At 36.2% G+C, this 15,200-nt stretch overlaps 2 protein-coding genes across 5 annotated transcripts in view; one reads left to right on the forward strand and one right to left on the reverse strand.

Annotated features, from left to right (window-relative positions):
• Window positions 1-10,511, forward strand: part of CASD1 (CAS1 domain containing 1) — a 93,625-nt gene extending 83,114 nt beyond the window's left edge. The window contains exons 21-22 of one of the 2 annotated variants that reach the window (XR_006601323.1): window positions 7,812-7,898; window positions 9,839-10,498. The gene's annotated coding sequence lies outside the window, so the exon portion shown is untranslated. Of the gene's footprint in view, window positions 1-7,811 lie in introns of both variants that reach the window. The other variant, XR_006601322.1, reaches the window with a different exon arrangement.
• Window positions 1,832-15,200, reverse strand: part of SGCE (sarcoglycan epsilon) — a 66,271-nt gene continuing 52,902 nt past the window's right edge. For 2 of the 3 annotated variants that reach the window (XM_004767859.3, XM_004767858.3), the window contains 4 exons: window positions 14,946-15,134; window positions 4,921-4,964; window positions 4,020-4,054; window positions 1,832-2,126 (listed from right to left, as the gene is read on the reverse strand). In XM_004767859.3, coding sequence (XP_004767916.1) covers window positions 2,076-2,126; window positions 4,020-4,054; window positions 4,921-4,964; window positions 14,946-15,134 — 319 coding nt within the window. In that variant the 3' untranslated portion in view covers window positions 1,832-2,075. The remainder of the gene's footprint in view (window positions 2,127-4,019; window positions 4,055-4,920; window positions 4,965-14,945; window positions 15,135-15,200) is intronic. The other variant, XM_004767860.3, reaches the window with a different exon arrangement.

Below are 15,200 nucleotides of genomic sequence, written 5' to 3' on the forward strand. Positions count from 1 at the left end.
ACAGTCTCGTCAACAATGGTGTTAGGAAAATTGGCCAGCAACATGTAGAAGAATGAAACTGGACCATTTCCTTACATCATACACAAAAATAGACTTAAAATGGATGAAAGACCTAAATGTGAGACAGGAATCCTTCAAAATCCTAGAGGAGAACACAGACAGCAACCTCTTCCACTTTAGCTGCAGCAAATTTTTGCTAGACATATTTCCGAAGGCAAAGGAAACAAAGGCAAAAATGAACTATTGGGACTTTATCAAGATAAAAACCTTCTGCACAACAAAGGAAACAGTCAATAAAACTTAGAGGAAACCCACAGAATGGGAGAAGATACTTGCAAATGATATTTCAGATAAAGAACTGTTATCCAAGATCTATAAAGAACTTATTAAACTTAACACATAAACAAATAATCCAGTCAAGAAAAGGGCAGAAGACATGAACAGACATTTCTCCAAAGATGACATACAAATGACTGACAGACATATGAAAAAAATGTTCAACATCACTAGTCCCCATCAAAATATTAAGTCAGAGGCAAGATCATTTTTCAGAGAGAATTGCAGAGATTAAAGCAATAATTGCCAATTTGTGAGATGCTGACTGATAACCTTTATCCCATTCAATTCCTTAATATGGTCAGTGCAAAAACCAGTGCTAACTCCAACTGCATTTTCCAACCTTCACAGTGATCTCTTTCCTAGAAGAGATGAATAAAGTTCCTAACACTTGATCTCTAGTCTCTAGATTTGTGCATCACTTATTATTGTTCCTTTTTACTTGGATTTCCCAGATCCTGCTTGATTTCAGTGAAAGGAGCAACAGTTTGTTAATTCTCTGCCACTGTGTCACAATCAGGTCATCTGGAGTCATGGTAACCTTTCCTGCTAGGACTTGAACCTCACCTATTATATTTACAACCTCAAGCTGTTAGGTTCTGAAGAATAGCAAGTGGCAACCCTCTGTTTGTTTTGGGAAGGAATAAAAACATAAGATAAATCTTGAGGAAATCAAAGAACCTAAAGATTTATCTTACATTTTTATTCCTATACCTTCTGTTAAGTTATCATGTCCTTGGCATTGGGGCTGGAGGGGGAGGGGTTCCAATGCCCCTAAGTGATTATTACCCCTAAGTGAAAGACACCTTGTTGCATACAGTGGTAACAGGGAGTCTTTTTAGATTTTGGAATCAGATTAACATAGCATTTGTGTATCCTTTGACTAACTAGTAACACAGAAATCTGCCCAGAGCAGAGTAGGAGGTTTTCTAGCTGGTCTAGCCTACAAGAGTAGCCCTGTGAGTTGGTCTGATAACTGCATTTTAACCAATAGTATTCACGATATATGAAGCAGACCACTATGGTATGAGGAAACTCCTGAAAGTAGTGTTATTACAGGTAAGCTCAGGGGTTTGAATCTAATTCATGTCACCAACAGCAGGCAACTATTCTCTTTTTGAGTAACAGCTCCAGGCTTGCTCATAAAAACAAGTATCTGATCATGGAACCAGGTAATTATGCAGCCCAGCCATCCTTCATAAACAAGGGTATCATCAGATCCATAACCAAGTCTACCTTAAGACCAAATCTACCTTAAAACACTCCAGGAAAGAATATATAAAAGAACATATTGAGACATGCCATAAGGATCCAGCATTATTTAAATGGGTTGCTCACCTGGAACCCAGAGCATAGATATGTTCTGTATTTATAGAATATGCTTAATAAAATCTTACTGAATAAAGAATGACCACATGAACCTGTTCCTAGCAACAGAAGATTCCTACTATATAGAAGGCAATCAAATATTTTCTGAAATAAATTTTACCCAACATTAAGCTTCATTAATAATATTTATTTTAAAGGTCCCTTTTTATTTGTAACAAATATAAAGTCATCAATGTTTTACAAATTGCTCAAAAATGCTTTAAGTACAAAAAAAATACATTAGTAAAATGAAAGTTATATTGTATTATTTGCTACAGACGTAATACTGTCGACATGCACACCATATTTCGGAAAAGCTCATGCATTAGTGGAAAAGAGAAGAAATGAGATATAACTGCTTTGCTGGCTGATTACAAATTCATTGCTTCAGTCAGTTTCCTTTCTTCAGGGATACCATTTACCTGGAGTGTGGAAGAACGAACATGTGCATGAGTTAGGGTGCAGACACTTTTAGACTTTGAGCGAAACAAAATATGACAAGGAGTAATTTTCTATCTTCTTAATGCAATTTAAAGGAATTATGTTGACATTCTTCTTCTGTATTTAAAAAAAAAAAAAAAGAAAGAAAGAAAAATTCTAAATCAGTCCTTTCCTTCTTAGGCCAAAGCCATTAATGGTTTGTACCTCTCAGAAGGTATGGTCTGAAAATTCCTCCCACAGTAAACAAAAAGAATGGGGTTGACTGCAGGACGTAGGACTGTACCTTTTGATCGTGGCTTTTTAGAAAATATCGTGTGGGCTGGAAGGGCAAAGAAAATGAGAAAACCTGAAGGGGCATCAAACCTAATGGCTTGGGCCTCGTCCAAAAGGCAGTGCTATTGTTGGCCTGTAACTGCTCTATTATCCCAGCGAGAGCTTAAGTCCAGGATTACAACACCAGCAGCTAGTTTATTTCTTAAACTTTTAATGATCATTAAAAAAAAAGAAAAAAGAAAAAGAAAAAATTAAATAAAACAAACTTCAAAATATACTCTTCCTGCAAATTCCATTTGAGTAGCTACAAATAAAATTACTTGGTATCCAAGAGACAAACCCTGTGTTTAAATTGTCTTCATAAAGAAAACTGTGACCTCGCATAGTGCTTTGAGGTACTTGGAAAGAGCAAATTATGATTTCAAATGTGGGTGCCTCTTTGTGGTACTGGGATGACCAGGAAAAGCTGTTGTACCCAGGAAAATACATAAAGCACTAAGTCCATGGATGTGCATACAGAGCAGAATAACTTGAAAACTGAAAAAAAAATTATTTTTTCATTCAAACAAACAGAATGGGAATAAGGAATGTAACCTGCCCATTCAGCTCTTCTCTCTGGGAAGCAAAACTCTACTTGGTTATACGTTTAACAGAGACAGAAACACAACAATCTATCATAATAACAAAAAAATGCTAGGGTGGTCTCTCTCCCTTTAGCACTTAGATACTTCGGGGACTCATCAAAAACAACAATGACAAGAAGAAAACAACCAAGAAGAGATAGTGCACTTTAGTCAATAATGTGCTCTAAATTACAGAAAAATATAAGAAAACAAGGAGGTAATAGGCTATCGCATTAACTAAAAAGGAGATCAAAGCTTCCTTGACTCAAGAAAAACGCCCGCTCCCCAAAATCTGTTTCAGAAAAATAATCTAAAAAATTGGGTGGAACAACCTAAAAATCCCCCAGGGAAATTCTTTGGCTCTTACCCCATTTGCTCAAGCATAAACTGTCCTTGTAGTTATAAATGCTGCCTATTACTAAAAACTAGCACATTAACAAGTCTACTTGCTGAAAATCTATACCGCTATCAAATATGTCTCTCTAATATCATCCACTCAGGCTCCCTTATTTCCTCTAAGGGCCAATAAGTAAAATCTGGATTTTTTAAACACACAAATAAATTATTTACTGTTTTACTAGAAACTGTCTCCCTTCTACTCACGCCTTGCATGAAATAATTAAGAATCAGAGGAAAGGCATCTTAGAAGAGTTAGAAGTTTATGAATTTAGTGAAGGAAATGTAGAAATATTCCTTTAAATGTTTTCTTCTTAAAAAAAAAAAAACCAGGCAATTAGTGCTAATAGGGACTTGTTTTTTGTCTTTGCTCTTTAGGTAACAGATATTTTATAACTAAGTTTGTTCCTTCATCAATCTCCTGAATGCTTACACAGTAGCATCACACGACATCAATATATTGAACACCCTTGTTGAAACATGTTAGCATTTAATTAAAACAAGTGATCAAAACTGTAGGGGAAAATTCTGATAAACATTATCTCGTAATTAAAATCTGAAGAACAATTTTATTATACTTGCCTCAAATCTTTGAAAAGTTGTCAAACGAAAATCTCCTTAAATTCCCGAAAGCAGTAATAGAGAAAATAATTTTTGAATGAAAACACCCAATAAATTTCTATATATGCCTAAAGTTTTTAAGAGACTTACTTAATAGCTTCCCTACTACAATACCACTATTCACACTCAGAATTCCACATCCAAATTACATTTTTAAAACTTCTCTTGCTTTTCCAAGAGAGCCACAAAAGGCATTACCGGTTGCCTGGCAATTAGAACTAGGAATCAACCACTAATTAGAAGACAATCATGAATAAGTTATCTACTTTGTACATAGATGAATGAAATAATTGGCTGTGGAAATTTTTTAGGGACACTTGAAAGAAATAAACTTAAAGAAAGCAATTCTTAGGGAAATAGAATAGTCAAGGGAGAATCGTCCACCATCTTGTTGTCACCGGTCATGTTATAACAGCTTTTTAAAGTGGCATTAAAACCAGGCCAACCATTTCTCATTTATCCCCCTGAAGCCTCAGTGATTAGTCACAATGGTTTCCTTTTGTAAGAGTCAGTTTCAAGCTGCTCACTTACTGAGACAAATCCTGGATGCATCCAAGCTAAGAATCTTTCATACCAAGGGGAAGAATAGGGAGCTTCGCTGAAGGAAGGGAATTTTATTCAGTCTTCCTTAATTAGACAGGACCTCCATGGATGCTTTTGCTCTAAGATCATTTACCCTGTGTTTATCACTCTGATGACAATCTATGCAATAATCTAAGCTATTATTCTGAGGTTCTAACTCTGATTAAGGAATGACACAACTGTTTTGCCTTAGTCAATGCATAAATTATGTGGTACTGTAATAGTCTCTTAATCTGTTAGCTTCATACATTAATATCAACTTACTACTTTTAGTACTTACCTGTAGTCTGCTGTTGGGGAATCTGAGTCTGATGTGGCAAGTTCCTAGAAATGATTGACATTTTTGAGTAAAATGGTATTTGTTTATACACATACAAACAGCAGCAGACCTACTAGAATGAAAAATTTTATAGCTAAGATCCCAGAAATCATCTAACCCAGCCTACCACCATGAGTTCATGCATGAGAAACCTAAGGTCTGAGGAAGATAAATAATATTTGATAACATTCAGAAAGCTCCTACTGAACACTATGCTCTACCTCACAACAACCCTATGAGGTAGGTGTTATTTTTCCCAACTTACAAACAGGCTTAGAGGTCCGAGGCTACATAGCTGAGAAGTGGCAGATAAAGATGTGAACCCAGGGACACCAGGGTTTGCACTTAGAACACGTACACTTTCAGATCCAGGTCTAGAACATATAAACACACTCACACCCTCTCCCCGAACACATACATACCATCTTCATTCATTATGCCAAAACTATGCTCTTCTATCCCTGCCCAGGCAATGACACTGGCCATCCACCCAAACTGTACTAGTGAAGATGCAGAAGTCCTCATTGACCCTCCCCTCCTTCCCTTCCTACATCCCAATCTTGGGATCTCTGGACGATGCTCCACAGTCTCTCTTTGTATCTGTCCTCTTCTTCCCATCTGTGTTAGTTGAAGCCATCACCCTTTCTTACTTGGAATTTTGCAACTGAACTGAATTTTTTCCTTAGTCCCATTCTTGCTCCCTTATGATCAGCTGTGCACATTGTTCTCTGATAATCTTCTAAGACACAACTCCGATTATGTCATTCAAGCAACACACATTTCATTACTTCCTTATGCAAATTAAGTCTGGCTCAAAAGACCATCAGTATATCTAGTCCCTACATGGAGCTCCCCCAACCCTGACTGCCTGAAATAGAACCACTGGCATCATGGCCATGACTATCTCTTGTACCCAACTGCTCCCATTTGTGCTTGCAAACTCAACTTAAAGTTTGTTACAATAAACACGAGTTACTATTGTAACTTAAAACTATCCCACAAGGAATGTTAATTAAAAAGTTTTAACTTATTATTTGTTTTAATTAAAAAATAACTCAAGTACCACTTGTTCTAGCCTCCTCACCCTCAAAGCACTGCCTCCCTACTAGGTTACCATATAGTATGGTTTCATACACATGCAGATAGTTGTTGTATTTCTCATCACATCATGTTTCTTGGCCCCAAAGTGCCTTACCAGTAAGAACCCCCTATTTTGTTCAGTCTCCCCAACAGTAAGCATGCAATAAATAGATTTTGAATGAACACGTGCACAACTGCAGATAGTTAGAAAGATTCACATAAAATACATACATTTATTAATGTTCATACTCATTTAGTTTCAAATTTTAGTATTAAAATTCATTTGCAAAAAAGTACAGTTTAGATTCTGTACTAGGAGTCAGCCCTTTGCTACAGAGTAGGGCTAGATCCAAGCCAGCAGTTTTCAGATTTTTTGTTTGTTTGTTTCTCTTCAGCAGTGGAATTCCTTTTAATTGAAATCCTAAGCAGAACTCTTGATGTACAAAAGAGATAAATGTAAGGTTGCCTGGGTTGAAACAAGGGAGCCGGAATCCCGCCTGCTTTGTTTCTTTTGCCCTACATGCTGGCCCCTAAGGCATTTCTAAGAAACCTCCAAAAAGCAGAGTTTGAAAACCACTGATCTGAATCATTTCAGCCAGGCAAATATTAGGTTCAAAATATAACAATCTAAAGTGGAAGGCTATATTGCTAAATACTATTTAAACTCTTAAATTAATCTATGGAAATGTTAATGACTCTGAGTAATTTTTTTAGACTTTCAGCTCTATTTTAAATATATTATTAAGGAAATAGCAAAATCAATTCTAATTCAATTTGAGGAAGTTACTTAATAATTCACCCCAATAATTACATTCTTGTTTGCTATTACCTATCAATCCTACTTATCCTTGTGTGAAATTATGGAGTGTTTTATTTTCCTGTTTATTCTTTCAGTACTTCACATGATGTATTTATACTGGTTTTGATTATGGAGGTAAAAAGATTATTTTATAAACCACAGAAGAAATAAGTTTTAGATTTAAAGATGGGAAAACAAACATCTTTAATACAGAAGTCAAAAAACAATTTCATGGGCATTTGGGAGGGGGGTTTTTGTTTTAACTTCTCAGGTACAACTAATGTGAGCCTATCTGTTCTATATTAAGAGGCTATTAAAGCACATAGCACACACAGACACAGACACACACACACACACACACACACACACACACATTCATTTGCCATCACCTCTAGCTCTACATAGCCGGTTAATGGGTTAAATTGATACATTTTGACAAAACAAAAATACTGAAGATGACAAGGAAAGCCTTTCAATAGCCCCAAATCAAGGACACCCCAAATTCAAAATCAGTATTTGGCCAGTAGTTGGAAGCCCCCTCACTCCCATTGGCCAGCCCAACTTACCCTTCTGTAGAACACAGTTTGAAAACCACTGATCAATCTCCACCCTGTCATTTCTTCTTTAGCCCCTGATTTTCTTTCTCTCCACTACACCACTAAACTGTCTAAGCAGGAATGGACTTGGCGAGGTTTGAGGAGAAAGTGTTGGTTGAGAAAGTGCCACACAGAAGGTAGCAAGAAATCTGGAGATCTGTGAGAAAGCAATGGTATGACTTGGGTCTAGGAATTTAAAATTACCTGCAGTGCATGTCCCAACTGTTTATTTGAACGATGTACGTGCACTATTTGCAACTTCAACCGCAATATGGATGAGTTCTATGAAAGTGCTTCTATGTGTTCAGTATGTGCAAGTCAGTATGACTTTAATCTTATGGGAGCCTAAAAGGGTTTTGTTTTTCTTATCTTTTTAGGGGCTCGACAAGAAATGTGTGGAGTAGCAACATCCCCATCATCTCCAGGGTGGGCAGACTTGGTTCTGTTTTCAGAACCAAGTGCAGGTGAGCCTGTGCATGTGAGAGGGTTCAAATGTCCATGATAGACATACCTGAAGTGTGAATTCCACTGAAAAATTGAAGGGAGGTACCTCATGAGAGCACTGCTTCTGAGATACTGGAGACTCCCAATTCCTAGGAGTGACCCTGTTGCAGTCAAGCAGACTGGACAGTAAGAAGCATTTCCACCTTCAATGAAAACACACCACTGAAGGCAATTACACAGGAGAGTGGGGCTGACTTCAAATGGAGGTACACTAATCCTTCAATGTAAGGACCTCTATAAAGTCATACAACTATTTAGAATGATTATGTTATTAATGGACTAATGGAAAGATTATTATGTGTAAACCACATTACACAGAAAAAGAGATTTAAGAAAACTGGAGTTCTCTAAATTATTAGCATTAATTATTTTCTAATTGTACTACCATTAATTACATGCATTTAAATAGACAATTATGTAAATTAGCCATTGCACAAACTTATTTTTTAAGGAAGCAAAGATAATAATGTACAAATTAATAAATAAGTGATTCGGGGGGAGGACACAATTATTTATTATTTGTACAACCATTTTATGGTAATTTGACATTCTTGGATCTCCTGTAGAGTAATTCTATGAGTTAGGTGGATGATTATCAACACATTAGATTCTAACTTGCTGGAAGACTCAAAAGCAGAGAAAGGTTAAGTGATTTGCATTAAGCCACAGAATCTGTGCCAGAGTTGAAAATAAATGACATTAGTTTGGCTATGCATAATATAAAACACTTCTCTTTTGAATTAGTGTGAAGTCACTTCACAATAAGGAATAAATTTAACAAGAGTAGTATATTTTTGGAATTTCCCAATTATTTCAGCACAATTGATGTTGCCTAATCCTTGAATTTTCTATAATATTTTTTCTAACAAAATGCAAATTTTAACCCCTTACCTACTTTTAGTAAAGAACCATCCATTATTTGGATTAAGGAAGGAAGGACACAGAGAAATTGGAAAATGTCACTATAATTTTTAATTTCAAAACCTAATTTTCACTGAAATCAGTGTAGAGCATACATAGAACATAAATGAGAAAGGAGATAATTCACTTATTTCTTTCAGCTATTGTCTCCTACTTGTATAAAGCCCAAAGCAAGTCTACCATGGCTTTAAACTGAAGCTGTACAAACCTATAGAACCAAAAGCCATCAAAGAGATATTGCATCCATTGCTGAATTAAATGGAAAAAAAAAATCAATGGCTCTGAAATATCCTTGACTGCTTGACACTTCTTGTCAACAGAAAACCATTATCTTGGTCCCCTCCCCAAAAACATTCTCTTTAACTGATACTAACTTTCATTGAAATCTAATTTTTTATTTATGAAAATTTATCATAGTTTTCATTATTACAAGGGGAAGACAAATGGAAAAATACTTTAGACAACAGCTAAAATGATTTGTTGCTATATCTTTAATTAGAAGACTTGATTCTAGTTTTACATTCGTTAATTTATAAAAGATTAAGCACAACCTACCTCCTGTTTTGAGGGAGACCCAATTACTCTGGATTAGGTATCATGTTTAGAACAATGAATAAGGAAAATTTTCATATAGACAATTAAAATCATCCTAGAAAATGTTTGGGCACTTTTCCCTATTATTCATTGCATAAAATCTTCTATGAAGATGTCTCCCACTAAAGAAAAATCAACTGATATGGATGTTGGTATGAGAAAAGAGTGACAAGAAAGCAGATCTACTCCCTAAAAAAAACACATAATACATCACGAATTTTAGAATAAATTCTTTTTTAGAAAATTGAAAATCTGAAATCCTCCAGCCAATGCCTCCCATAAAAGAGCAAAATTACAATTTCCCAATGGTTTTTCATTTTTTGAGGCTTAGCATTCAATACCAATCAGTACTCCTCTCTCACTTCTTTAACACCATTTTCCTCAGACAGCTGAAGGAGGAGCGAAAAGTCTTGACGTCGGTAAGTATAAACCCACCAACAGTCCCCACAGTCTAGGTCAAGCACCCGGACCACCCCCTTTCACACTTTTCTTTTATACATACCTCTTAGGGAGGAATCCAGAGACACTGTTCCCATTTTAAAACTCCAGTTAGAGGAGTGTGAATAACCATCCCTTCCCCACCACCACCCCCCAAGAACCCACCACACTGGCTTTCCCAAATCCTCAAACCCAGCTCCTTTAAGTATTTTGTTCAGGAATTTCTCAGCACTTTTTCCTGCTCCACCTGACTCACAGGTCCACCAGATTCCAAACCCACAGAATTAGGGCCCTGGGATCTGCGTCATAAGGGCTCTGAGAGTGAGTGTGCTCTGCAACTTGGTTTGGAAACAACCAGGCTAGACTCTCTCTCTCAACCTACCTTTTAGGACCTAGAATTCTATGACTTGAAATTTGATTTTCTTCATTTAAATCATTACAAAGGTTTGTTTCCAAGGTACATCAGTCAATCTGTCAGAATATATTTTAAGTTAAATCTTTGGCATAAAACATAACCCTTAATCACAACAGTGATTCTTTGGGCAAAGCAAAATTATTTTTAAGAATTTATGGGGCATCTGAGTGGTTCAGTTGGTTGAGCATCCGACTCTTGATTTCCACTCAGGTCACTCTCTCAGGGTCGAGAGATGGAGCCCTGCTGGGCATGGAGCCTACTTAAGATTCTCTCATTCCCTCTTCCTCTGCCCCTGCTCATGCTCTCTCTTTCTCTCTCTCTCTCTGTCTCTCTCTCTCTCTCTCAAAAAAATAAAAAATAAATTAAGACAAAACAATTATTTTATAATGTAATCTCTAGCAATGAATGGTAATAAGGGGACAGCGTATAGAGAAAAGTTCTTACTGTTAATGGTAATATATCCTCACTGAATTGCAAAGATAACTGATTAAGTAAAGATACAAAATGCCTGGCTGTGTTAGGAGATGGGGAACATTCTACAGAATATGTGGTTAGTGCCCTTCAAGGCTGTCAAGGTCATGGGGAAACAAGGAACATCTAAAAACTGCCCAGGCCAGAGGAAAGTAAGGAGATACACCAATTATTGTGTCTTCTATAAAAATCCTGGAACAGAAGAACATAAAGGGGAAAACTAGTGAAATATCAAAGGGCACCTAGGTGGTGCAATCAGTTATGTCTCTGACTCTCAGTTTTGGCTCAGGTCATGATCTCAGGGTCCTGGAATCGAGCCCCAAGTCAGGCTCCACACTCACTCAACATGGAGTCTGCTTGAGAGTCTCTCTCTCTCCATCCTCCTCTGCCCCTCCCACTCATGCTGTCTCTCTCTCTCTCTCAAATAAATAAATAAAATCTAAAAAAAAAAAACAAACCTAGTGAAATCTCAAATTATTAAAAACAAAAATCTGAAGTTTGCTTAATAGTAAAGCACCAATGTTGGTTTCTTAGTTGTGACAAATGTGCAACGGGAAAAAAGTGTGTGAGGGAATCTCTGGAAACCCTCTGTGTTATCTTTGCAACTTCTCAGAACCTTGAAAATCATTCCAAAATAAAAGTTATTAATAAATACATTAGTAAAGATCAAACAAAATTGACCTTACATTTTTATACTATGATAACTTTAAGAGGCTGTTTATATTGTCTCTGCAATCTGGAATATAGAGGGAATTCTGTACAAAATGAAGTTGTCCCTTCTGAGCATGTGCTCCATCTCCTGGTCCCTCTCCAGCTTCCCTTCCCACAACCTATTGAATCCACTGCTTGTAACCTGGATCAGAGATCCTTCTGAGTTCAATAACTACATTATCTTTGACTTAATAGCAAGATAGGCAAACAATCTAATCTCCATTTTGACCTAATTTAGCTTTGTCTCTTATCCATGCATCAATTTTATCATCTGCAAATGATTAAATACTGTTTTACTGTCTAAGGTATGGTGCCAGTCTAAGTCCTGTGAAGTATCGTACCAAGAAGAAAATGTTACTATGTAACTGACAAATAATGGTTGCAGCCCCTCATCATCCAACTGTTACGAGTTCCCTTTACGGAGTTCCCTTTACATCGCACTTTTCTAAGGTTCTCTAGACCTCCTAGACTGACTTGTTTAAAAGACCTGAGCAAATTTCCACGTAGCTCTGAAGGAAAGCTTTAAATGTCCTTGAGTCTTGCTTGGAAGCCAATGTCCTTATGCCTGAATATTTCTGGTGTTGAGTCTGAAGAATAAACGTGAAATCCTGTAGCTAGCCAAATCATTTATGAATCAGTAAGGTTAGCATGAATATGGGAAGATAAAATGTATGCCCTTTTGGGAAGGGTTAATTAACAAATACTAGGCAGCATTCTCCAAGCACGTACTTGGTTATCAGTACTCTAATGCCTTGTCAAATAGAATATCTCATTTTAATGTGGAGGATTCAATTCAATCCAAATGACCAAAATGTGTATGTATGTATGTGTATACTTGGTGCTGAAATATAACTTTAAAAAGAGGGCCATGCTTTTAAGGTAAGGAGTAAAAGCTGAATTTGCGTAAAGGACAGCTGTGACAAACCTGATACAATGAATTTCCCTATTATCTGGCATGGTTGGAAAATGAGGTTAATCACATATTCTGGCTTATAAGGAGTTACCATAGAGACAGTGCACATATTATCCATTTCCAAGAATAAAAGAAAGATAATATACACTCAACACTGAAACTACACCGAATGTAATTTGATTTCCCTCTGATGAGTCAGACGTACTTGATGATCTCGCAGTGCCTGAGAATAATCATTGTGCACATCCTCAATTATCTATCTACCCTATTTATATAGAAGTGCTAGTTAATGGAGTTTTTCCATTAGCAGAAATCTGAATAATGTGAAGGTTTTCTGGACTTAAAAATACATATATGGTCAAACTGTCAGAAGTTCAATAGAATAACCTATTGCATTTGCAAATAGAGAGATGTCATCAACATAACGAGAGTTGATGGGGTTACGGGAGGACCAGGAAGATGTATTTGGTTGTGAACTAGATAGAAAAATTTGTTGTGTTTGTATACAAATAGAAACATGGCAAAACCCTAACCACAGAGAATCAATATACTTTTTAAGGAGCGACTTTCATTCTCAACATATATAGTTAGAAAGCTTATCTAAATGATACAGCCTTTTTCTTTCCCTTAAACTTCACCAGCGACAGAGTTTTACTGATTTACAAACATATTTAAGTTCCCCCTACTCATTATAATGAGTATTTCTCTATTGCAAAATTTGACAGCATTGTTATGAAGAGCTACCTCTTCTGGACTTTTTCCATGGATTCATGAAGCAGAGCAACACTTAAGGCCTCTGAGAACTGTTTAAAAACAAACAAATAAGCAAACAAACAAAAAAAACTGTTTCTCAAGTGTATTTGACCATTTCATTTTGGAGACTATATATCAACATTTGAGGACTATATACCCACATTTCACTAGTACTCTTGGATACAGACAATACGGAATGGAAACCTAAAAGAATTTAAAAGTTCTTTCCATTTAGAAATAAATGATAAGGCTGTTCAAATTTTCATCTAAAAAAAAAAGCAGGAGGGCATGTATTGCATGAAGCACAGGGTGTGGTGCATAAACAATGAATTCCGTAGTACTGAAAAGAATTTTTTTAAAAAAATTTTAAAAAGCAGGAGAAATTGCTAAATTGTGAGCTATTAAAGTATTCTTAAAATTTTACTAATTTTTTTCATCAGTATCTAATCCTGGTAAAGTGGGTTTTAGGATGACCCATCAGCCATCAAAGAACCTAGAAATCTATCCCTTCCATTCAGTACAACTAAATTTTGTGAGGCTTTAATATTCACGTCCCTGATAGAATATTAACGTTTCGAAAACTCAAAATGATAATGTGTGCAAATTTCTCCACTGTCATTCAGGCTTCAATCAATTACTTACACATACATTCACACGCAAACACACACCTTAGCCACTCAACAATAAGTAGATGCTAGAGAAGTTTAGGAAAATACAATACTTTTAGATTTCTGAAGTATTTTGGATAAATTTATCAAGTCTGACTATCTATACTACTCATGTTAATTACTGTCTAATCTCCAAATCACCACATACATTTTTCATGGTTACAAAAAAGCATTTGCAGTGGGAAAATGTTTGCATCCACTATGGTTCCCAGAGAAGTCTTTAATCAGTAAGAGGTTACCTTATACCATACCCTAAAGTTTATGGGGTGAGGAGGGGTAGATTTTTCTCTGTATCCATCATATTCATAAAAGTAAAATGAGAAAGAGGAGAATCTCAAAATCTACCTGTGACTTCACTGGGAAACTGAAATTAGCCCATTTTAACATATGGTTAAAATAAGGGGGAAAAAGATTCACATTCTTAAAAATAAATGGCAATTTTACCTACAATTCCCTTATATTGAAACTGAGCTTCTAGGTATATAATATGGGCAATTTCCTCAACCCCTTCCCCCAACCCCCATAGGTACCCCTTACAAAAGACTTCTTCCAGGCTTTCTGATCACAGTCCTTCCAGCATTACAAAGGTGGGCACTAATAAATTGTACTTAGAGTCAAAATTAGAACTATTCATTTTGATATACAAGCAGATCACAAAAAATCACATAAAAAGCTTTTATCCTGAGGCACAAAAAATTACATTAAGTAGATGTGTGGTACTAATATCAACAAATAGGTTAACAGAACCCAATAATTCTAATTATAGCTCTAAAAAATAATCAATGTGTCATGCTTCAGGATATGCATTTCTTTTCACAATTAGCTCTTCTTTGAGCACACATTAGTTTATCAGCAGTGTCAATTTCTTAACTATTAAGGTGAATGTCATCTTGTTTCAATTAGCGAAGAAAAAAAAGATGCATCTCCTGAAAGTAATGCTTTGTATTTGGGTCAGCACCACGGGGTTGGGAATCTACTTTCAATGTCCTTTTGGTATTTTCTCTTAAGAGTTGTAAACAAACAAACAAACAATGAAAGCAATAATGAAAAGTTCTGGTCTTTATGAAAAGTAAGTGGTTATCTTCATGCATATTAATAATGACAGGAGCACGTGGATACTTACTGCTGCGTCTCCATCAGTGGCATGTTCGTGCTTTCATAACTGTCCGTGTGCAGAGGCGGTATGATCTCCCCAGTTACGGGGTGAAACACAGGGAGCGTTGACAGGGGCCATGCTATCTCTCTATTCTTGGACATGTCACGAAGTTCTTTGGTAGATTTCTGAATAGCACTATGATGGACCAGCTGGATGCTAGATCGAAAAGAAATAAAACACATGCGTATTTAAAATCCAATATTAGCCCCATGGGTCATCAAA

Source organism: Mustela putorius, unplaced genomic scaffold (assembly GCF_011764305.1).
Source record: "Mustela putorius furo isolate JIRA1106 unplaced genomic scaffold, ASM1176430v1.1 tig00003845_pilon_pilon_pilon, whole genome shotgun sequence".
Lineage (NCBI taxonomy): Eukaryota > Metazoa > Chordata > Mammalia > Carnivora > Mustelidae > Mustela > Mustela putorius.